Here is a 23,170-nt window from a genome sequence, read left to right as displayed (position 1 = left end):
TAAAGCGCAAGCGCAGAATTTAAAGCGCGAAAGGGAGTGTAATTTTGTTTAGGCTAATAATGTGCAAGGGGGCGGAGTCCTGTGCAGGCCGAAAAGTTCAGCGCTGTCGTTCCGCGTTACTTTGGTTTCCTTGCGGTTGAGGAGGAGGAGGAGGAGGAGGAGGCGTTACTTACAGTACATACTTTGTGTCTGGTTGCTGAGCAACATTGACGGCGCCTAAGGAAAATATTGCATTCCTTCGACCGTTTAACCCACAAGATTTAAAAAAAATGAAATAACTCAGCAATACGTACTAGAAATGTTGTGTTTTACCTGTAAACCAGAAAGCTTTCCGGTTGCCGTGTTTTAAGCCTTTAAAAAATCCTGTCCCAAAGCCTGGAAAGGGGCGTTAATTTGTTTCGCTTATTCAATTATATCCCTGTTTCAAATTTTCGGCGAAAGGCTTTCCTCTCCAGTATAAATGGGCTGTCCAAATATATTATCTTTTATTCCTGTCGAAGCCGGAAAAATGTAAGCTTTCCGACTCCGACTCTAGCTCGACCGTTAAAAAATCAGGATGTTTCTGGCATTTTCGCAATGGCCTTCTGTCATGTTTTTCTCTGCCGACTACGCAGACAAACCCCCGAGTTTCCTTGCGCGAGAGAAAGGGCAATGCTGATAAAAACCATAGTGCTTTGGGTGGATTAGGAGGAACGAGGAGAGAATCGAGGATTTAATTAGTAACAACCATACCAATCTAGTTAATTTAATTCTAATTTGATGATCCTTGGATATGTGGATTGGAAAGTATGTTGGATATTTTCGCCAACTCGAGTTATTTATAAAAACAATAGTGAGATACAAATAAATAGCGAGAATGGTAAAATAGCCTTGATACTGTTTATAGTATGTAGATATATAGTAATTTTATAGAGTTACCAAGGTTCAATGGTGCAGGGATACAAATGCTTTTAAGTAAAATAAATATTGTCCAATATTAAGTACTGATGATATATTACAATTGAGGGGGGGGGGAGAGAAATCAATCCTTGGAAAAACTGCTTGGAAGATTGGTAATCTGGAGGTAATATGCCATTGCCTTAATTTAGAAAGAAATCCTCCAAGATTGGCTGCTATTTTCTTGCAAATTACTTACATTGAGTGAGTGGCTTTGGACTCCTGGGTCTCCATGTTCCCCACCTAAATTCAACTCTTTTGTGAATTTTGTGCAACTCTTTGACTTTTCAAGGTTGAGAATTCAGAACAGGTTTAAAAAAAACTGGAATCTAGTAAGCATTTTTTCCAACTAATATATTTTATTAAAAGGCATAAACTTTTGTGAGCTGTAGTTCACTTCAGCAGTTGCAGAGTGCATCCTATATAATTTATATAAAATTTAGCTGGAAAAGTTGATTTTTTTCCTTCTAGAGTCTAGACTGGCACTTATTTTCCAGTTCTGAAAAGGAAAATAGAAATAGTCTATCTTCTCCTAGATCCCTAGGATTGCAGTCGAATAACTCCAGAGTACAGATTTATGTGTTGTAGTTTTGAAAATAGAAGTGACTTGTTAATTCTTAGATCAACAGAAATTTTACCAGCTTGTGACAGCATAGCTATTTCGTTTTTGCATTCTTTGATTTTGATATTATACTACCAAGAACTTGCATCTTATTTGTTTTTGGATACTTATTAGAGAATTCTTCAGATTGCCATGAAGCTGCTTGGATATCTTACCTTGAGTCCGTCTAATCTACTTCATAGTGCTGTAAAAGTAAAATGTATTTGCAGCATGAGAAATTTAATCATATCATGTATTCTGTCCTGAGTTTCTAGAGGATTGTCAGAGTATAAATTTAAAAAAAAACATTCAAATTCAGAAATTGTTTAGAGGTACTTCAAAAGGCAACAGAACATAGTAAGTTTTAGCAATTTGATTAGATAAAACCCAACACTACCAACATATTTCACAAAAATGTACTGTAAATGTACTTTTAAAGGAAATAAAATAGATCATAGTTTATTAGAGGAAAAGAATCATGAAACTTAAGCATCTGCATGATTTATGCATTTGGGATTTAATGCATAGGAAGTAAAATAATGAAATATTGAATTGTAATATGAAATAAAATTTCACATCTTTTAATGAGCCCTGGCAAAAAGGAAAAAAGAAGTTGTGGTTGCATACTTTCCACATGTTTGTTATAGAGATCATATGTATATTTTCATAAGTTGACATAGGATGTTTACCTAGAAAAATGTAGATGCTGCATTGAGATGTTTTGAAACTAAATATTTACTCTTTCTGCAGAAAAATTGTGAGATTGATTATACCTGAACTGATAATGTCTAAAAGTACAAAATGAATCTGTGTTTCATCATATATTAGATACGTTCTAATTATGGTTGTGATAGCAGTATTCCAATAAAAAATATAGTTAGAACCTATTAGCTTCTAATTTGGGGAACCAGAAGTTTCACTTGTCAAAAGAATCAGAATCTAATATTAAAACAGTTACGTACTCCCTGCCGAAGGGCAAAGAGAACTATAAATACAACCAAATGGTTTTTAAAACAAGTTTAGATAGAATCTGTAAAACTGATTATAATGCATTGTGCTATACTTTTAAAAGCAGGTTTTAGGTGGAATTTTTGTTAGAAAATCTCACGACCTTATAGTGAAACATGGAGATGAACCAAGGCAGAAGAGATACGAAAGAGAAAATAGGGAAGAGTACAGTATATATTCCCTTTGAAGGACATATATCTCAAAAACTCATTGTGAAAAGAATATAGCAAAGCAAACAATAGCAGAGGCTATGGTGTTTGTGCATAGCCATTACGTGTGCATTTATTGTTATATCTGATTGTTATTTTACAAAATATATACAGATGAAAATGCAAAGCTGATAGCAGAGCTTGTGCAGTGGAATTAGGCTGCTTGGTCCCACTACTGATTGTAATGACAGACAGGTAGAAGGAAGCAGCTAGTATGTGAGTAAAGAGCAGTCAACAGAATTATCAGTCTCCAACTTCCAGAACTGAATATAGTCCCACACATGTATTTACCATCTACTCAAAAGCATACTGTAATTGCAATTATCAGTAAATAATATGGAGACATATTGAACCAAATTGAATTTTGCAAACTAATCCCTCCCGCTGTATTGAGCTATCAATCCTATCATCCCTGTCTAATTAATGGATTGCTGATTGGCAATGATAAGAATTCAGAAGGAATTTTGTAGGTTTGCAGAGTCAATTTATGAACCAAATCAGGTCAATATGATGGGAAAATAGCAAATGTATTGCCAAATGAGAAGGGCACACGACCATGTTTTATAAAAGAATTAGTTTATGTAGTCATAATCTCTAAAGCAAGTTGAAACTCTCACTTTACCCATAAACATGCATTGCAGAAGTGATCATGAGTAAATTCATAAATTGTATTATCCATAATTGTGAAAATTTACTTTACTGGATATTAGGAAGACAATTTGCATTCACTGAAATTTTATATGTAGCCTAAGACACTATTTTCAAATGTGAAATACCCTTGCATGGAGAATTGCTTCCTCAAATGGGGATAGAAGCCCTTATTTTAACCTGATGGCAAAAGATCTGTAGTTCTTTGTGATTAGAAAATTGATGAGGAATTCCTTATTTGCTCCCAGGATAACTTCCCATAGATCTAAAATTGCATCTAAATTAAGAGAAAATAGAGGAATGAGTTCACCTCTATGTGCAACAAACTCTGATGATGCCAAAATGATGATAGGTGCATAATGGTGTCATCACATAAATGTTGCAAATATTTCATTTATTTATTTAACAGATTTATATAGCCACCTATTTCACACATGGCAACTCTAGGTGGCAATTGTGTACAGCGCTTAAGGTTCAATATCTGACACAAATAAAATGTGGCATTTACATTATGACATCACAATGCACATTTCTTCATTTCCCTTCTCTCCTATAAGTGAGATGTTGTGGTAGAATGTGGTGCAGGCTTGCAGGAGGGAAGGGGATCTTTCCCAAGGAGCAAATCATTCTGGAATCTTTGCTATGCAGGAAGAGGGCCAGAGTGGAACCTCCATAACTTTTCATAGGGTATATTTAATCATTATGCAGATTGTATTTCAGTCTGCCAAGATTCCTGTCTATAGAGCAGCAACAAAAAAAGTATTGTGAGTAAATACTTGTGTTGTTCTTAGTTCCAAAGAATCAATATTACAATGATATGATAACTATTTACTTGGGAGTGGGAAAATGTCTTCTGCTGATTAAAAAGGCAAGACTGCAATGGTTTGGATGGCAGATTGGGCTATATAAGTATTGGCAAGCCTACATGCTTTTGAATAAGAAATATATTCCAGTTAGGCAAAATAAAAATAAATTATTTTGATAATAATATAACAATGATACACAGCAGTCATATTTCTATCCATCTTGGTTGAGGAATTCCTCTAATTCAAATGCCAGAGATTTATCAGCACCAATTTAAATATCTTGCCACTATGTGGCATTTCTCCATATTAATCATGAAATATAAAGTGTAGCTTCCCCCCCATGCTGTGCTGTGTTGAGCTTCCATATCACAGCAAGACATTTCTCTTCCTATCAGTATGGAAAACCTAATTGTAATATGCTGTGCATGTTAAATTGAATGGCCACTATAGAACCAGCTAATCCCCATGACATCATATACCAATTATAGCACATATCTCTTTAGGCAACTATTGTAAGGAAAATTAGAGAATAATAAACAGCTCTTAGTAAGGCAATACCAATTCTTTTGGCTGACCTGAGTGGCCATTGGAGATGGTCAGGGAACTGAAGTGATTTTTTTTCTCTCCCTTGCTACTATTTTGTGCTTTTGAGAATTAAAGAACATTGAACCGACTTTCATCTGAGGTTAGTCCAACAGAAGTATTGAAGGAGATTGCAGAAATGAAGTATGGAAACTTAAGAAAATATTGTAAGTAGAATAGATTTTTTTATATCAAACAAAAGAGAAAATTACAAAATATTAAGAAAATGTTTCTTTGAAAAAAATTAAAATAAAACATCTTAATGGGTGATACTGAACTCCGTCTACAGAACTAGATTCCAGTGATCCTTAATAATTTACATATGATGGTGTAATGGACTAGCAAAATGTAAAATAATCTCAATAAGGGAAGAGCCATATGTGGCTCCAATGCGCATGGCAGTCTGTTTGCATAGCTAATAAATCCTGAGCCAGCCTATTCCTTTTCTAGACTCAATCCAATATTTCCTGCACTTCTTTTGGAGTCCTGAAATATTTATTCCTCTTGCAGTTCCTACAGAAATCCCTGGAGTTTGCTTTGTGTGACCAGGTACCATAATGATTATTAATAGCTGGGGGGAGGGGGAAACTGAAATTGAAAAAGAAACATCAGAAGTTATCAGGGCTGGTTATTAAGAGGAAATACTGGAGGAGTCTGCCATTAAAAAAGAAATGTGGATTAAAGGTAATATTTGTGTATTAGAACAAACCATTTATTTCAGTGGAGTTAAGGTGAAAAAAAGCCATTTATTAAATATTACCTTTGCATCTTCCCAATCTGATGCTTTTCAGTTATTAATACTGCAACTTCTATAACATGACCATGCTTGATGGGGAGTTCTTAAAAGCTACTGTTGTAATATTTCTGCAGAGTTTCTTGAGATACAACAGTATATTGTCCAAAACAATTTTTTTAGATGTCTAATAGCCAGTCAATTTGTGGGCATCATTTTTGAGGAAGGTAGTATATAGTGATAACTATACTTTGGTATCTTCTTTGTCTGTTATGATTCAGCTTTGCCTCTGTTAGAATTTTCATGTTTGCTGCTTGTTTTCTTTTGAATTTAAATAACAAAGCCTATCTATTTAACTATTACTCTCTTCTTGATTCAGTTTAATATCTTCATTACTTCATTTTCTCCTGCGGGGGATCTTTCCTCCAATCTATTAAGAATGTCCAAAATGGTCTCATCTCTTGCCATATTACATTTTCCCTTAAATTGACTGTTGTCAATGTATTCAGTGTTAAGTTTCTCCTCTTTCCTGTTTTTTTTTTTACACTATACTGCTTCACTTCCTTTTTCAGATAGAAAAAAGGCTTCACTTTTTTTCAAAGTGTTTTATAAATGACCTACATTTTTTATCACTTGTTCCGCTACTAATGATTTCCCTAGCCTAGCACATCCCCATTACTATCTTTTTACTGCATCCCTATTGTGCCTATTCAACCTGCCCTTGTTGCTGTTATATTCTGTATAGAACCTGGCATGTCCTTGGAGCAAGCATGCTCTGAAGTTGTTCGTTGTTTGTAATGCTTTGACAACCGAAGGGCCCATAGGCTGTTTATCATGGTAATGCTATAGTAACAAAACCAGCAGACAAAATCACGGAAATAGCATTTTGCAAGTGTTAAGGTAAAGTTCCTTTGCAGAAAAAGGAGATTGTTGGCACAGAAAAGGAACAGCCAGGTATATCTCCCTCTGTTTTCCCATATATGTTTTTTCCTACTTCTCTCATATGGTGCCCCTTCCATCCAACAATACTTCTGCTTGTAATCTGCCTATACATATAATTCAAAGACAAGGCACAATGTTGAATTCTGCCCTAATGCCACAAGAGCCCAGAGCCCTCACACGTAGATATTACCATGGCATTAAGCATATTGCTATCCAAAACTTTTAGCTGATCTCTTTGTTTTTCATTTAAGGATGCTGGAGCTGTTGGTACTTCTGTTGTGTATCTAGCTGCATAAAGTAATTAATAATAAGATCATAACAACATCATCTGGAGAGACATCCAGTGAGGCCACATAGAAACAGGTTTAGATTGCATTCTGACCTAAATATTTCCATTAAGTAGATTTCTATTTCTACTTCTGTTTGCACGTTATTTACTAAGACAGGGAGCAGTGAAAATCTTTGACCCAATTATTTGCTTAAATACTTTTTCTCTGAATAGCAATCCAAACATAATTTTTAATTTTTAATTTTATCTCCTGATTTCTAAAAAAAAGTGAATGGTTCTTTTCCACTTTGGTCTGGAGTGATACAAAGTACCCGCACGTTTTTTGAGTGGATGCAAACAAAAGAATTTTCAAAACAAAATACCATTCTTCTGCAGTTTTCTTCGTTGAATGTAACAGCAGAACTGCAGGATAGCTTAAGACTGAAAAATATTGCCTCCACTTGTTGGAAACATCAGAATAATACTCCATGTGCTATGAGAACCTTGGTGCAGATCAGATCGACTCCCTTCCTTGAAGGTAAGAGTGCATTTACAATAGGTTTTTTTTTTTTAAATGATGCTTACATTGCCATTTGAGGGTGTGAAAGCCCTAATGCAGGATCATGGGGTTGCCGTGATTTTGAGAAGTCTTAAGGAAAAGCACATTATATAGTGAACAGTCAGTGCAGTTTTTGTGGGGAGGCGACAATTCATTTTGTAGTTAATTTCCCAGAATAAGAGTTTGTAAATTCTAGGACACACACCTTGCCTATCCTTATTGAATCTAGACAAAGACTCCCATTTCATTCCCCTTGTAGGGGATTCCCCATCCCACCCCAGTTGGATCTTGAGTACATGAGGATTGTCTCCACAAAATGGGCCTGCTTTGTCCATGCAGCCAAGGGAAGAGTGCCTCAGGATACACCAAGGAGAGAAGCCCTGGTGTGTATATGATGGTCTTGGCTCCAGATGTGGTCAGCTAGATCACATTGTCAAAAAGCTTCATGGAACTCATGATGTTTTCATCCTGCCAGAGAAAAGATGAAATCAAGGCCTTAGAAAACATGGGAAATTAAAAAGGTATAGCTTACTATTACTAAAAATATTCTTTTAGCTCTCTCCTCACAACCTGCTCTGGAGTACTCCTCCAATTGTGTCACAATAATATTAATATTAATATAAATCCAGAGCCAGTAGTGAAATATCACATCTTGATCTCACTGATAGTGGTGATAAAAAGTTCTCATCTATAGAGCAAATAGGACTGGCTATGCACTTTTTCCTTATTCACTGCTATAAAGAACTAAAATGCCAGGAGGACAATGGTGTTACCTTCTGACAGGATTCAATGAATTCATCAATGGTCACCACACCATCTCTGTTCCGATCCATTTTCTGAAATGTAAATGAAAATTGAAGAAGAAACAGATTAGTTTCCTAGGAGGACCTTCAGACGTAGAGAAACACCCTATAATATCTGAACTCAACATATCACCAGCCTAGAGGCAGCTGGTCTGGCAATATGTCTATGATCTGAAAAGCCCCACCAGTAGAAAATGGCTTTATATCTCATTTACTATTTTAAAAGTATTTAAGCCAGAAAAAGCTTCAGAATTTTGAGATTTGTGAACTTCAACTACTAGAATTTCTCAGAATTCCCAAACAGCATGGTACTTGAGCCATAAATCTTAAAATTACCAAGATTGGACACAACTGATTTAAGGAGATAGAAGCAATTGAGTTGCTTAAAAAGTTTGTGAACATAATTATAGAATTATACTATGGTCAGTACTAAAACTGAAGGAATCAAAAGGAAAGGGAAAAGTATGAAGAGGAAGGCTTTGCCTTCCCCAAAAGCAGACAAAAAATACATATTCTTGACCATGAAAAAGTTTTCACAGGTAAAGTACAGGATATTAATTGGAAATATTCTGATACTAAGCTTACCTGGAAAAAATTTTCCACATGTTCCTGGGGTGCATCTTCTCTCATGGCTGGATAAGTGTACTTGCCCATCATGTCGTAAATGGATTTCATTATATCCAACATTTCCTGAAAGTCAAAACACAGAAAGAATTATTAGCCAATGTCGCCAGTGGATTCTTACTTAAGCGGATTTAGCAAAGTTCCTCATCATCTGGCCCTGCTACTGTCTGTACCTCTTTGGTGATACAGCCATCTTTGTTCAGATCATAGAGATTGAAGGCCCAACTGAGCCGATCATCTACAGTGCCACGGAGAATAATGGATAAACCAGCTACAAAATCCTGCAAGAGACAAGGTGATGAAAAAAAGGATGAAATACATTCTAAGCACTACTGCAGCTCTGATATATACTACAGGAATGTAACATAGATCCAGTGACTACAGTAAAAAGTTGATAAATTGTATCCATTCATGGTTTCCTTAGAGAAGAATATTCAGATGAAGATACAACTGCTCAAGATTCAGTAGTTTAAAACATATAACACAGCTATGGGCAATTATTTTCAACCTTTCCTTTAATTAGAATTGCTGGAAATCTTTAGCATAGTTTTTATCCTGTTCTTGTATTGTCATATTTTTAAATATGCATTCTGTCATCTGTTAAACCCTGAAGCACAGAAATACAGATTCTGTTAGTACCAGCAGATGGCCTATTATTCAATGATTAGTTGAATGGCATGGTTCAAAATTAGAATACAGAAGCATATATTCCTTAAAAAAAATTCTAACGGTAGACATGGTATTTATTTGAACACAACATTCCTGGAAGGCAAAGTACTTTCATCAGCAGTAGAGTTAAAAAAATATTCACTAATCTTTTTGGAGTGAGGTTAAAGGGAGGTTACTGCTTTTTTTTGCAAATTTCTGTTATTTATGTTTTAATTTGCCTACAAGAGCCCTGGATATAACTGGTAAGATATATAAAATTTCTTCAAAAATATTAATTACTCTGCAGAATACATTTATCCTTAGGCATAACTTCTACCTGCCTAATCGGATCCAGCAGAAGAGACATGCTATGGTCCTATCAATTAAGGAGTGTCATCTTGCAAGACCCAGGAAACGAACCTTTTCTATTATAACACATCCCTTTTGGAACATCATTCTGCTAGAAGAATAGATTGGCCCCAACCTTGCTGGGTTTTGTAAAAACCTTGAAGAAGTGGTTGTGTTCCCAGTCATGGAGTATTTCAGAGCCTGTGAGATGGTTATTTTATTGGCATTTTTAATTTTTTTCCCCTGACAGTTATGTATTTCATTTTGTTTTATTTTTATTATTTTTGTTTTTTAATTGCTGTTGGCTGCCCAAAGTCACCATGGTGAGATGGGCAGCCATAGAAAAATAAATAAACAAATTCATAATAAATAAGTGTAGATACTTTTGCTTTTAGTCTGTAGTTTGCCCGGATAATTTTATAGGGGCTCACATATAAATAAATAAGTATAGGGAATCTTACCTCAAAACTGACGGAGCCATCGTGGTCAGTATCAAATGCGTTGAAAAGAAAAGTTGCATATGTACTAGAATCTAAAAACAGATATGTCAAACATAGTAAGAACTACAGTGTATACATATTTTAGCTGATTTTGTTGAATCATTTGGTTATTAGGAAACTATTAGAGAAAATAGCTAAGCTGCAACTTTTTTGAAATTTTAGATGCCATAACATGATAATCTCTCATTCTTAGTTACAAAAGATATAGTTATTTCAACATTTCTCCTCCTCTTTTGTATTCACAAGGGAATGTATTAATACAAATACATATCAAATTAAGAATAGTTTTAGCAACAAGTGAGCAACAGTGAAACGGTACTATTAAAACTGTATCAGCAACCAATGTAGCATTCTGCTATTTCACTTTCTATGAAACTAATTGAGAGAGCCACGCAATATAGTGTACTATCTTTATCATGCCAGAAAGGACATCTATAGAAAGAGTATAAGGGCACCACTAGAAGGTTCCCAAAGCAGTGGCTGAAAATTTCATTGCTATTCTGGTTATACTCCATTAGAACCGAGAATACAGTATTCCAAGAATAATTTTGCACCTTAAGGCCCTCATTTTTAAAATATGGATCAATAGTTATGCCAGGTTAGAACTGGCATACTAAATTTCTTTTAATTAAAGGTAAGTTAGAAGAGGTGAATAAAACATCTAACTATGGCAAAATTTTAGTGTATCACTTTTACAGAATTGTTCTGTGATACGTAGCAATGAAGTTGATTTCAAAACAAAGCCCAGGGCCAGGTTATTTTCAGGATCACTGGGTTTTAAACATTTATGCCCATCCCATCCACTTTCACATGTCGGGCAAGCTCCAGATCCTTTCCCTGAGGCAGTGTTATCTATTGGGATCTAGAAGTTGTGCCTGTTCTGTGGCATTGTCTGCCCCTTGAAATGATCTCCTTCCTCTGAGATTAAAATGGCCCAAACAGTTGGCCTCCCAGAAAGCTTTTAAAACCTGCTTTCTGCCCCAATTATTGAGTCAGGATGATTAATGAACCTGTCTTCTGGAGGTGGAGTGTGTTTGGCTGCCACTAACTTGATGTTATCTGATACATTGTTTATAGATAACATAATTCTGTATGGTTTCTTGCCTGTAATTGTTGCTTGTTTGGTTTATATGTGATATACACTCTCCGAAGTCATTATATGAGTTGAACATGTATATCTTTTAAATAAGGAAAATGTCCATTTAAAATCAGGCAAAGAAAGTGGCTGTATTTAAAAGTGCCACAGTTGACTTGACAACAGTTACTATTCCTTTGATATATGATCCAATGAACAGTATTCACATTTTTTACTTTATGTTTGTCCTGTGAGGGAAACAGAGGATGATTCTAGGGATATATGGCAATGAAGATAAGGAAGCTATAATGAGGATGAAAAGTCTCTCATTCTCTTTTATTTCCAACAACTGCCAGTTTACTCTCCTTCCCAGCTTTGCAACTTTTCCAAAATATTAGCTCTTTTGATGAAGGACTTACCTCCCTGTGGGAAGAATTGTGAGTAGATCTGTTTGAAACTCTCTTCATTAACGATCCCACTAGGGCATTCCTACCAAATAGAAAAGTGTACATTGTTCACCAGTTGGAATTGCTAACCTACAATATCCCAGATGTGGCATGCATTGTAATCTGTGAGAAACTGATTTTAGTTTCTCCATCAAACAATAACAGAAAGAGGAATTCTTTCCTTTTGATTAGTTATCTCCTAGGGTGTTGGCAGAGAACAAATGGGAAGGTCAAACTAAGGGTCACAAGTGTAGCAACCAACCTTAGCATTGACAATGAAGTTGTTGAAGTGGGGGATAGCTGCTATATTTCAGGATCATCTATAAACAGCAAAGGACCCAGCAGTCAAGAAATATGCTGCAGACTAGCATTTGGTAGGATAACCATGAAGATTTGATTTTTGTTTGTTTGTTTGTTTTGTCCCTTTGAGTCAGTTTTGACACTTGATGGCTACCTGGACAAATCCTTGCAGTTTTCTTGTCCAGATTCAGAATTTTGCCATTGCTGCCACCTTAGGTTTGAGAGAGGATAACTGTCTCAGTCACCCAGCTAGCTTCATGCCTAAAGTGGGATTAAAAGTTAGATTCTGCCAGTTTTTAGCCTGATGTCTCAATCACAACAGCAAACTGGCTCTCAAACTTGGTAGGATTGCAATGAAAGCTTGAAATAAATATTTAGAGGCTGCATTATGTTTATACCTACAAAATTCAGAATTGTGTGGAAACAGGTTTTCCCTGTGATACTCTATGAAAGCAAAAGTTGGACTTTGAATAGATAGGATAGAAAGAATATGTATGCTTTTGGAACTGCAGAAGACTTGAGAATACCATGGAAGAAATTAAGAAAAGGAGATCATTGAATTACATGGAACTAAATATTTCAAAGGAAAGTGGTGTAACTGCAGCTTTATGTGAAAAAATAATACAAAAATAGTACAAAGCCATTTGTATAATAATTGTATAATTTTATGCTATTCCATAATGTCTTCAAGCAACTTAAAGCGATAAATAAATAGCAGGCTTCAGGTTTTTTTCACTTTATACTGCTGTGCATTATGTTGACTAAAATGAACAAGGAGGTTTATGCTGCCTCCTTCAGCTGCCACTCCCTTTGTAAAATCCATCCTTCATGTTCTGAAAAATATCTAAACAAAATTGACAACAATGGAGGTTGGTTTTTTTATGTTACTTTAAACTGAAGAGGGAAAAGGAGATGCTACAAATAGAAAAATTATCCTTCTGCACCTGCATACTATGATTATTTTTAGGTCTCCAAATGTTGATGATAATGGGGTGGGGGACTGGGGGTAAAGTAAAACAAAGAGTAGCTGAATGCAGTTTGACCTTCAGAAAGAGGGGAAGATATATTTGTTGGGAGTCCAAATACAGACAGAAAGTAATATGGAGAATGTGGTGTTAAGTTAGATAATACAGATAAAATATCTAATTGCAAAAAAAGGCTTGCAGAATTGTTCAAGTTTTTAGGATGTAAATACGAAATCTACCAATGTTATAATAAATAGCAAATAAATAATTACAGTTGCTCATATAATAAAAAAACAACTCAAGGGAGAAAAGAAAGCAATCAAACCAGAAGGAAATGCTGGCTACAAAGGGAAGAGTCTTCTCAACTTACATTCTTGAAGCCTCGGTATAAGACTTGTAGCTCTTTGCGGCTGAACTTAGTTTGTTCCTGTAGTTGTTCTAGACCCTCAGGCCGATGACAAACCGTAGAGAGCTCAAGCTCATCCTCTATGCTGTCTGCAGGAAAAAGAACAACCTCAGAAGTATAGCAAGACACAACCTCAGTCCCTTCCTCCCTTCCCATAACTCCATCTTCTTTCCTCTTGCAAATACTGGATTTCCCCCCCAATCCTCACACTGACACAGAAGGGCTCATTATATTTGACAGAACGTAAGACTAAATGACTCTTCTTCATTTTCTAATAGAAGAACATACTTCAAATATGCTACAGAACCTCGGTAGATACAGTCTTAAAATAGAGGCACAGTCAGAAATTCAGAGCCCCAGTAATCACACCCTAGGCTAGAGGAAGACTTCTAGTCTATTCATAATAGAGCTGTATCAACCAAGTTCTCCTCTTTGTTATGATTAAAAGGAATCAAAATGAGAAAAATAAATTTCAGGACAGGTTTATATGGCAACTGGAGGCTATAGCTGATCCTGTCATCCATGAGAATAAGAAATAAATAATATATGTTTGCCACTTCCCTGTACAATAAGAACTTCAGGGATTTACATTCAATTAGATGAGAAAACACATTAAAAACATGGAATGTTCTTAGACTACCTAAGGCATCTAAATGTACAAACAAGTGGGAGAAATATTTAGAGCAGGCAGCAAAGCTACAAATATGTCTTGGATACTCAAAGAGCTGTTGCATCTGAAAGATATCCCTGCATTATCCAACTCTGCACTAAGACCAAACTCAACGGTCTCTTAGTGATTTAATGCAAACAAAAAAAAAGTGAAAAGTCTAATCGTCTAAGACAAAGGATAGAAAGTTTCAGGCATTAAAAACATTCAGACTTTTTGTTAAATTGCTGATAGATCATTTATTAGTTGCAAGGCAAGTAAAACCATTAACTAATTCATGATAGCCAAGAGAATAAATGTTAGAGGCTCAACATACAAGCATTGCTATATTTGTCTCTCTCCACCAGTTTTCTAGGCTGAAATACAAATATGTAAATAGAAATCTGAAGCTGTGGAACTCTAATGCTTATCCTTCAGTCACTATGCATATTGGCATCTGTAAATCACAGAGATTCTCAAGGATATTTAGTCCATCACAACAATGAACTTAATAAGCTATTGAAAATTGCAAAAGAACCCTTGTATTCTCAGTTTAAGACAATCTTCAGTACATTACTTGCAGTATATATGGAAAGAAAATGTGTGAGTGCAGATAAATTCATATACAGTAGATATATTACAAAGCTCCCTAATGAGTCAAATGGGCTAGGATAAAATAGTGTTTAAAAATCAGAAAACAGTGGAAAGAAGAGCAGTTTGTTTCTTATCATTTGGACTATTTAAACTTTGCACAAATGACCAAAACATCCTGGAAGAATAGGCCAGGCTTTGACAGTAGCATACAACTATTATTACTGGCAGTGAGTTGAGCAATCTGCTGAATGTGGATGTTAAGCACATTCTTAACTTGTATCTGGCATGATATTAATAAATAACACAACAAACCTGTCTACAAAGCTTGGTTTACAAATAGGCAAAGGAAAGGATCCATCTCACAGCAAGAATAAGCCAGTAGTTTAGGATTACCGTAAATACACAACTTTGATGCCCATAATAGTTCTGCACACAGTAGTAAGCACTTGTAGCAGGTAACAAAGACCCAATTCCACCTCAAAGCAATGGTACAATATTAGTGGCTCAAATCAGAAAATCTGCCTTGGGTATCCATTTTGTATCTTAGGTATTACTAGCAAATCATTATTATTACAATATATATTTGATCTAAAGTTTGTTTTAAGAAAAGAGCTATCTAACGGTTTATATAAATTCTGTACAGAGGGAATCCTTTCTCCCTCTTCCTGGATATTATAATGTCACAGCAGAGAGAACATAAAGAGGCACAAAGTATCACTTGCTTTCGCTGATTGAGGGGATGGATTTAGGTTGGCGGCAGCAGGGGAGCAGCTTGAGGAACCGCTGCTTCAGGGCTTTTTTAGCATGACCAGATGGATTGCCTGCAAAAAAATGACAATCGCCACAAGGAATTAACATATCACGGCATCGTTTTATCTACCCCAATCATTCCCTAACTGTCAGTCATAATAAACATGGAATAAATCAGAGAAGACAAACATGCATAATCTCAGTGCTGCAAAAAAATAATAATCCTACAGCGCAAAACTCATTTAAAACAATCATTCCTCTCAATCAAAATGGATTGTAGGAAATTGTACAGTAAAAAGATGAGAAAGGAAAAGAGCACAGATGTTTATGTATCCTCTTTTCCCCCAGTAGCATTTAGAAGTCACAATTTAACAGTCTTACTGAGCATGCAGTGACATCATGAAAAAAAACTTCATATCTGGGCGTCCCAAGAGCAGTACATTCTAACAGATTTTGTGGAATCAAGGAATTGATACTTGGAAACATACTATTATGCCGTGCTGCATAACTGCTAGATAGTTAATAAAATTAACAGTATAGTTGAATCCTGCCACATTCTCAACTCAGGCATGAAAATTAAACAATTGCAAGGTGGCTTTTTGTTTACTTATTCACTTCTTCCTGCCATTTGTAGTGTTGTACTTTAAGGAGGCATAAAACTGCATTTATGTCCATACTGATGCAGGTCTTAGTTTTAAAATGTAATTCTACACCTGAGAATACTAAAAGGCAGTTAGGAATATAATGGAGCAGGTGTAAAAAAGATTTAAAACAAAAATTAAAAAGAACATAGTAATTAATTTGAACAAAAACACAGAATGCAGCAACTGATCATGCATTTCAAAAGAATAAATGGTACAGGAAACCACTTGCACTGCATTTCATTTGTTTTTGCTGTCCTGGCTTTCATTAGTTCATTATCTACTCTCTTGGCAGCTACTTCAAATAATAATTGCACTTGAAATAACTTTAAAAACTAGTCACTCTTTCTTTCACACATGCACACATTTTTATCCTTATTAAGATCTTATGCACATATTAAACTGGTTGATTTCTTCATGATATTAACTAGAAAGAGACAGATGATTCCTACACAGAGTTATATACATCATTAGTCACCCTTTTATAAGCACACACCTGGAAAGCTTAGCTGCATTTGCAACGGTTGATGACCACACAGCTTTATGATCAAATTGCCCAGAAAATAACCTCTAAATGGGTAATAAATAATAAATCAGCCCAGAAACAAATATAGCTTCATTCTGGTCGGCATTTTCTAGCTAGAAAGTACTGCATAGGAATCTGCCAGTTTCACGTTCCATGGTTAGAGTTCCTGTAAGTTGCTTAATAACTTATGTAGGGACTTCTTAAAGAGATGACTTTAGTGAGCTTTTTTTTTTTGCTACTATATCTTTAATGTTCAGAAATGGCTACAAGAGCTAAATTATCCCTTTGCTATCTTGAACAGAAGTCTACCACATGTCTTTATCTGTCCATCCTTGCTAATCCTGGGCTGTGAACATATTTCCACCACATTTCTTAGCAGTAACCCGAATAAAAGAATTTGAATAGCAGAATGTTCTTCCTTTGGCCTCTTCTTTCATGCCATTTTTCCTATCTCTGATCCTTTGTTTAGTCTCCTGTAATGCTACAAATGTTAGCTCTGGTGATTGGACCTTTGGATTATTTTCAGTTTTGATGTTACCCTTATATTTAGTGTGTAGGAGGGAGGCATTATCCCTTTCTAATACATGCTACTATATCTTATTATAGGATTGCTTGCTTCATGGCATAGACTTTAAACTCTCAGCTAACCTGAATTCTGTGTTCACCTTCTTAAAAAGTAAACTTATAAAAATATTATGAATGGGATCATATCAAAAACTAATCACCAGCTTAAAGGAAGCTGGGATGCCAAATGTAGATTTTACTATAAAACTTCAAAAGGACCACAGCTATGTAAGTATCTGTACATTCCAAGCCATAATCGTATCACTTTCAATGAACATAGTGAAAAGAGTTTCTTTCCTAAGTAGAATTTGCTTTATAAAAGTGATAAAGCCACTGTAATACAGTGGCTAACGTGTGAATTAGCACCAAGGAGACCCAGATTCAAGGCCATCCTTAGCTATGGAAACTCACAGGATGATTTTCAGCCAGTCCTCTTCTCTTAGCTTAACCCATGTATCTCAAATGCTATTATGTGAATAAAAGGAAAGGAAATTCCCAGGTAAACGGCTTTAAGCTTTGAAAAATGGATAGAATTCTAACTAATTAATGATATATGACCATCTGAACAGTTATTATAATCCCTCTGAGGTCAGCCAATAAAAATGTAATTTACCCCAGAAAATATGTTCAAAGAATAGAATGGATTAAATTTACTGTAATATTGTGCTGGTTTTCCTTCTTTCTCCAGGATCAACACCAATCTGTGGTGATTGGGGAGAGCTTGCTCTCGACTCCTACTGTGTGTGGTGCTGTAGAGCATTGCTCTTTCCATTCCTATTTATATTTATAGGAAACCACTGGATAAGCTCAGCCAACATCATGGGGTGAAGTATCATCATTTCCCTGATGATACTCAGTTATACATGTCTGCCCCTGGCAAACTGAGAAATTCTGTTGATGTCATATCCTGATGCCTGTCACGGTGACAGGAGTCTAGATAAGGCACAGAAGACTTCAGTGGAACCCTGCCAAAATTGAGTGGCTGTGGGTTTGGGACCTACCAATTTGGGGATTATATCATCTTTCCTCCTGAGTAGAGTTGCATACTCAAAACAGACCCAGTGCACAATTTGGGGGTCTACTTGAAGGTCATCCTGAACTCATGACTCCTGTTTGAAGACAAGGTGACAGTCATGACTAGGAGGACCTTTGCACAACTTCATGTTGCGCCCCAGTTGCACCCATATCTGGATTGGGAGGCTTAGCTTATGATTACTTATGCTCTGGTCAACTCCTGGATAAGGAGTTGTATGGGGCTGCCTTTGAAGAGTAACTGGAAGCTTCAGCTGGTACAGAATGCTATGATGCAGACAGTTACATGTGGCCCTGGAATGGCACTTGTTATACCTCTGCTCTGTGAGCTGCACTAGTATCCAGTTTGCCTCTGGGTCCAATGCAAGGTGCTAAAGCCTTTCATGTTGTTAGGTTAGGTTATTTGAGGGACCACTCTTCCTGATTACATCTGCCAAGGTCTAGCAGAAGCCTATTGTGGGCCCTTATCTTTTAGGGCGTTATATTTGATGGGATTCAGGAGACGAGCATTTTCTATTCTGGAACCTGCTCTGTGGTACCCTAAATTCTAGTACCAAAACTGCTGGTCATTTTCATTCAGACATATTGTACGGGAGGTGTGGCCTTATAGGTTACTCAGTTGACTCATTATGGCAACCAAGCAATTGACTATAATTTATTGACACTAAATTTAGTACCTATTTTTAATGCCAGATAAAGACACTATGATTCTTAAATGCTTTAATTGTTTATTTTTCATTATGAGTTATACTGCTATTTTATTGCTTCTGTCATTGCCCTTATTTTTATATTAAGTATTTATATTTTAAATACATTTTTAACTGACGGACTATTCTGATGACTATAAATGAACATGTTAAAATACATAAAGCATATGAATAACACTACAGTGTAGTGAAGATCACTACAAACAATGGAACAGAAGAGGTTAAGTTACTCCAGTTTTTCTGCAGTATTTATACATCCCTTAAACTTCCACATGACTTCAATCCTGAAAATATAAACTAATGATAGTGCATTATCCCATTCCTACCTAAATGAGGATTCATGCCTCTTGCTGTCTATGTTACAATTGTATTTCTTTTTTTTCTGTGCTAACTTTTATTCTAGTGTTAGGTTTCTTCTGTTTCACACCACTTATGGCTGGTGAAAAGCACTATGCCTATATATTTTTACACTGCTGGAAAGGCAAAAAGGTATAATATTACTTTAACTCCTAAAGAATGTTATATCACTAACATTGGTCAGTACCTTTACAAAACATCTAATGCTGCTGTAACGATCAGCTTATACAGAGTAGGTGGCACCAAGGGGTTCCCCAAATGAACCCTTGCAAAACTGTTCATCTCATCCCAGGTGTGATAGACAAAGAAGACAAACATACTGCCAAGAAGCTGATAAGACTAAAATAAACTGAAATCTCAGCGTAAGCAAATGAGAACAAACCTGGAATGTGTATAGTGTTCATTATCTCATTTAAAGTTCTCATTGTTGCTTTGGCTCTTTGCAACTGGGCTTGGCAGCTTTTTGATATGGGTAAAAATTCCTCTTTGAAGTGTATGTGAGTTCTCAGTAATTATATGCTGCATTTTCAAAACAAGATGAGAAAGGTATTTTTTATATTTTAGTTCATTTTCCATGAAAATAGATTCCAAAGAGTGGACATGAAACAAATAGGAAGCATCAAAATGGCTAAAAGGCATGCCACACTAACTGACAATGGTGTTTCTGATAAATGTATGTACTTTTCTTTTAAAGAGAAGCTTAGTCTACCCTAAAATTTACTAAATTTATAATTTGGATTTCATTGCAGGCATTACAAGAGGAAGCTGCTTCACACTGTGGATCAAGTTATTCTCAGAAGGTTCATAGTGCCTAATATAGCAATAGCACTTAGACTTATATAGCCCTTCACAAAGCTTTACAGCCCTCTCTAAATGGTTTACAGAGTCAGCCTATTGCCCAAAGACAATCTGGGTCCTCATTTTACCCAACTTGGAAGGATGGAAGGCTGAGTCAACCTTATTATCAATATTTATGTTGAACATGAACCCAAACAAGAAAGCTGCATTTAAAAAACAAGGCAGATCCTGGAAGCCCCTCCTCTGATCGCTCCAGCAAGTGGTAGATATATGCCAGCGTTCCCATTCCTTATCCAAGATGTTTTGGAAGTTGCTGGGAAGTGTAAAGGGGGGAAGATAATCCCCTTATTACTGGTAGCTTCTTATCACCTTTATTCATATTTTTATCCCACAGCTGGCTCTCTAATTGGGCCCCTTCTTCCACTGCACAGAATCACCATGTTAATTTCAATCAGGACTTTTGTCTGGTATCAACTGTAGACTTGATTATATGGAAGCTTCTTGTAGTTGGACTTTTATCTTTTCTCCCTGCAACTCTTGTCACAGCCTCACTTAGGCACACACTTACTCTGTTTCCTGCCAATTTTTCTTCTGAATTATTGATGCCAGCATTTTAAGAGCCACAATCAATAACACCAGATTTTCAATCTGCCCTATAGTCCCACTCTTTTCCTATTAATATGTCAGGTTTTGGACCACCAATGAGTTAGCCAGTTTGAGGCTTATGGATAGTAGCAAAGATGGCAATGTCCTTCAGAGCAATGGGATCCAAGGACACCACTCCAGACACCATTAATCCCTGGCATTGCATGGCATGGTTTGTGGTGAAGCCTTCCTAAACTATTAAAACACAACATTTTGTGTTTATTTACAAAAAGCTTTTATCAGAAGTTGTGTAAAGTTAGTGTTTTTGTGTGATTAGCCTATACTCACAGCTTGCCTATTAAAGAACTCGAAGTAGTCCTTGACTTATAATCAGTCACTTAACCATTTAAAGTTATGACAGACCTCCCCAAAATTAGTTACAACCTATTTTTATGTTATGAACACCCCCCCCCAACACACATGGTCGTTATGATCGCATTCTGGTTGCTTGGCAACTGAGTACTTATACAACTGTCCGCAGTGATCAAATGAATGTGAATTGCAATGTGTTTTGCTGATTTCTGGTATTTACTTTCAGTTTCTGGCAAAAAATACGCATGTTGGGGAAAATTGATTCATTTAACAACCATGGCATTCACTTAATGATTATGCCATTCACTTAATGCCCATCAAAAATAAAAAAATGGTTCAGTCAAGTGATTTCTTGACTTATAACTTCAACTACCTATGACTGTAATTTCAGACTCAATTAGTCATAAATCAAGAATTACCTGTATAGTTTTTCAGCAGCTATTATAAGCGATGACTAACAAACTAAACTGCCTTTTAGTAATTACACCTTACCTTCTTAATCTCCATCCAATGTCAAAAAAATGCAGTGAAAATATCTGTTGTTCAATAATCTGGCAGTGACAATTGTACTATTTTCTCTGCATTAATAGATTGGTAGAGAAAAGAAAAACATTGGGAAAATCTGGAAAAAGTTTTTTGCTGCATCATAATAAAGTGTCTTTGGCTTATAATGGTTACAGTAAAGATAAAGGTTTGTTCTGACCCCCCTCGTCCCACACCAACACACACTCCGAGCCAAAGATAAGTTACGGCATTTAATTAATAGACAGGTCCTTGGCAGCAAACCGGCACAGACAAGCTTGGGCAGCAATCCAGCACAGATAAGGCTTGGCAGCAATCCAGCCTGCCAAGCTTACCATAATGTTCTCCGACATTAATTCCTGCATTGACTTCTGCAAGAGGGGCGTGTGCACAAGCAGTCTTTTTATAGTCTGGAGAGGAGCCTAAGGACCACCAGCTGAGTGCAATTACCTCCTGTAACTGCGCAACTGTTCCTTATGCCTATTAGCTCTTCGGTGCCATGCATCCAGGAATAACTCACTGCTGGCGTCCGGATCACTCTCCCTTGTCTCCCCCCACTGGTCCAAGGCCCAGGTGCCTCCTGATGGCCAACCAGCCTCTCTGCGCCCTGCTCGGAGTGGGAACCCTGTCCAGGGTCCTCCACATCCTCCAGAGCCGACTCATAGGGCCCCTCGCTGTCAGAGTCTGGTGGCAGCTCCAACGGCTCCTGCTGGGCCACAAAAAAGGTTTATGGTGTATTCTTAGAGTAGTGCCCTCCAGATGAAATACAACTTCCATTATTTTCTGATACAAGTATGATTATATCATGTCAATATTGTGGACTACACTGTATAAAGTTTTCAAGGTCTATTTAAAATAATGAACAGAAAGAAATCAGACATCAGAAATGATAATTTCAAAAAATATAAATGAGACAACATTTTACCAGCCCGGAATATCTTGTTGCTGACCTCAAGTTGTTCATTCATTGGCGGGGGGGGACCCCATTAGACACATTATGTAGCTGAACTCAATTTACTAAGGAGTTTAACAAAATGTATCGTGGCACGACAAAACCGCGCTACGCAAAATAGCGGAGATTAAATCGCGTCGCTAAAGTTGCGACATCATCACCGCGCGTCATCACCGCGGGGACAACAGCGCGGCAACAGAAGGCCGTTCTTTGCCTCCAAAGGTAGCCCTCCTCCTCCAGCTGGCAGTGGGCACGGGGCAAAGCGGGCTGCCCAGCAGCAGCAACAGCCTGCGGGAAGGGTCCAGCACAGCCACGGGGGGGCAGCAGGAAGCCCGCGGGGGGCCCGAGCAGGGCCGCCGACACTGGCGGCGGAGGAGGACGCAGCAGCGGCGGCAGCTGAGGCTCTCCAGGGGCCGGCGAAGCGGGCTTGCCCAGCAGAGGCAGGCCGCCCTCTTCTTCCTCAACAACATCTTCTTGGATGGGCGGCCGCCGCCACCGGGCAAGCCCGCTTCGCCGGCCCCGGGAGAGCCTCAGCCACCGCTGCCGCCCGCCCTGCCTCTTCCTCTGGGGGAGGCGCCGGCGGCGGAGGCCGCCCGTCCAAGGAGATGTTGTTGAGGAAGAAGAGGGCATCCTGCCTCTGCTGGGCAAGCCCGCTTCGCCGGCCCGGGAGAGCCTCAGCCGCCGCCGCTGCCACGTCCTCCTCCGCTTCCTGCTGCC

At 37.3% G+C, this 23,170-nt stretch overlaps 1 protein-coding gene and 1 long non-coding RNA gene across 6 annotated transcripts in view; one reads left to right on the top strand and one right to left on the bottom strand.

Moving 5' to 3' along the window:
- Nucleotides 1-266: 266 nt before the first annotated feature.
- On the top strand, nt 267-21,551 carry LOC106549150 (uncharacterized). The gene is made up of 4 exons (XR_015698046.1): nt 267-4,957; nt 7,130-7,271; nt 8,923-9,014; nt 19,974-21,551. It is a non-coding gene; the product is annotated as an uncharacterized LOC106549150 (long non-coding RNA).
- Nucleotides 5,517-23,170, bottom strand: part of KCNIP2 (potassium voltage-gated channel interacting protein 2) — a 135,311-nt gene continuing 117,657 nt past the window's right edge. For 3 of the 5 annotated variants that reach the window (XM_087725727.1, XM_087725726.1, XM_014066706.2), the window contains exons 2-8: nt 13,372-13,496; nt 11,710-11,779; nt 10,177-10,247; nt 8,893-9,000; nt 8,681-8,785; nt 8,066-8,128; nt 5,517-7,760 (exon numbers count right to left, since the gene is read on the bottom strand). In XM_087725727.1, the coding sequence (XP_087581853.1) occupies nt 7,713-7,760; nt 8,066-8,128; nt 8,681-8,785; nt 8,893-9,000; nt 10,177-10,247; nt 11,710-11,779; nt 13,372-13,496 (590 nt within the window). In that variant the 3' untranslated portion in view covers nt 5,517-7,712. Of the gene's footprint in view, nt 7,761-8,065; nt 8,129-8,680; nt 8,786-8,892; nt 9,001-10,176; nt 10,248-11,709; nt 11,780-13,371; nt 13,497-15,365; nt 15,469-17,782; nt 18,090-23,170 lie in introns of those variants that run through there. The other 2 variants (XM_087725724.1, XM_087725725.1) reach the window with 2 other exon arrangements.

The sequence above is a fragment of the Thamnophis sirtalis genome, unplaced genomic scaffold (genome assembly GCF_051295495.1).
Source record: "Thamnophis sirtalis isolate CommonGarterSnake01/CBP01778 unplaced genomic scaffold, rThaSir2_p1.2 scaffold_11, whole genome shotgun sequence".
Classification (NCBI taxonomy): domain Eukaryota; kingdom Metazoa; phylum Chordata; class Lepidosauria; order Squamata; family Natricidae; genus Thamnophis; species Thamnophis sirtalis.
This window is presented reverse-complemented; position numbering and strand designations above follow the sequence as displayed.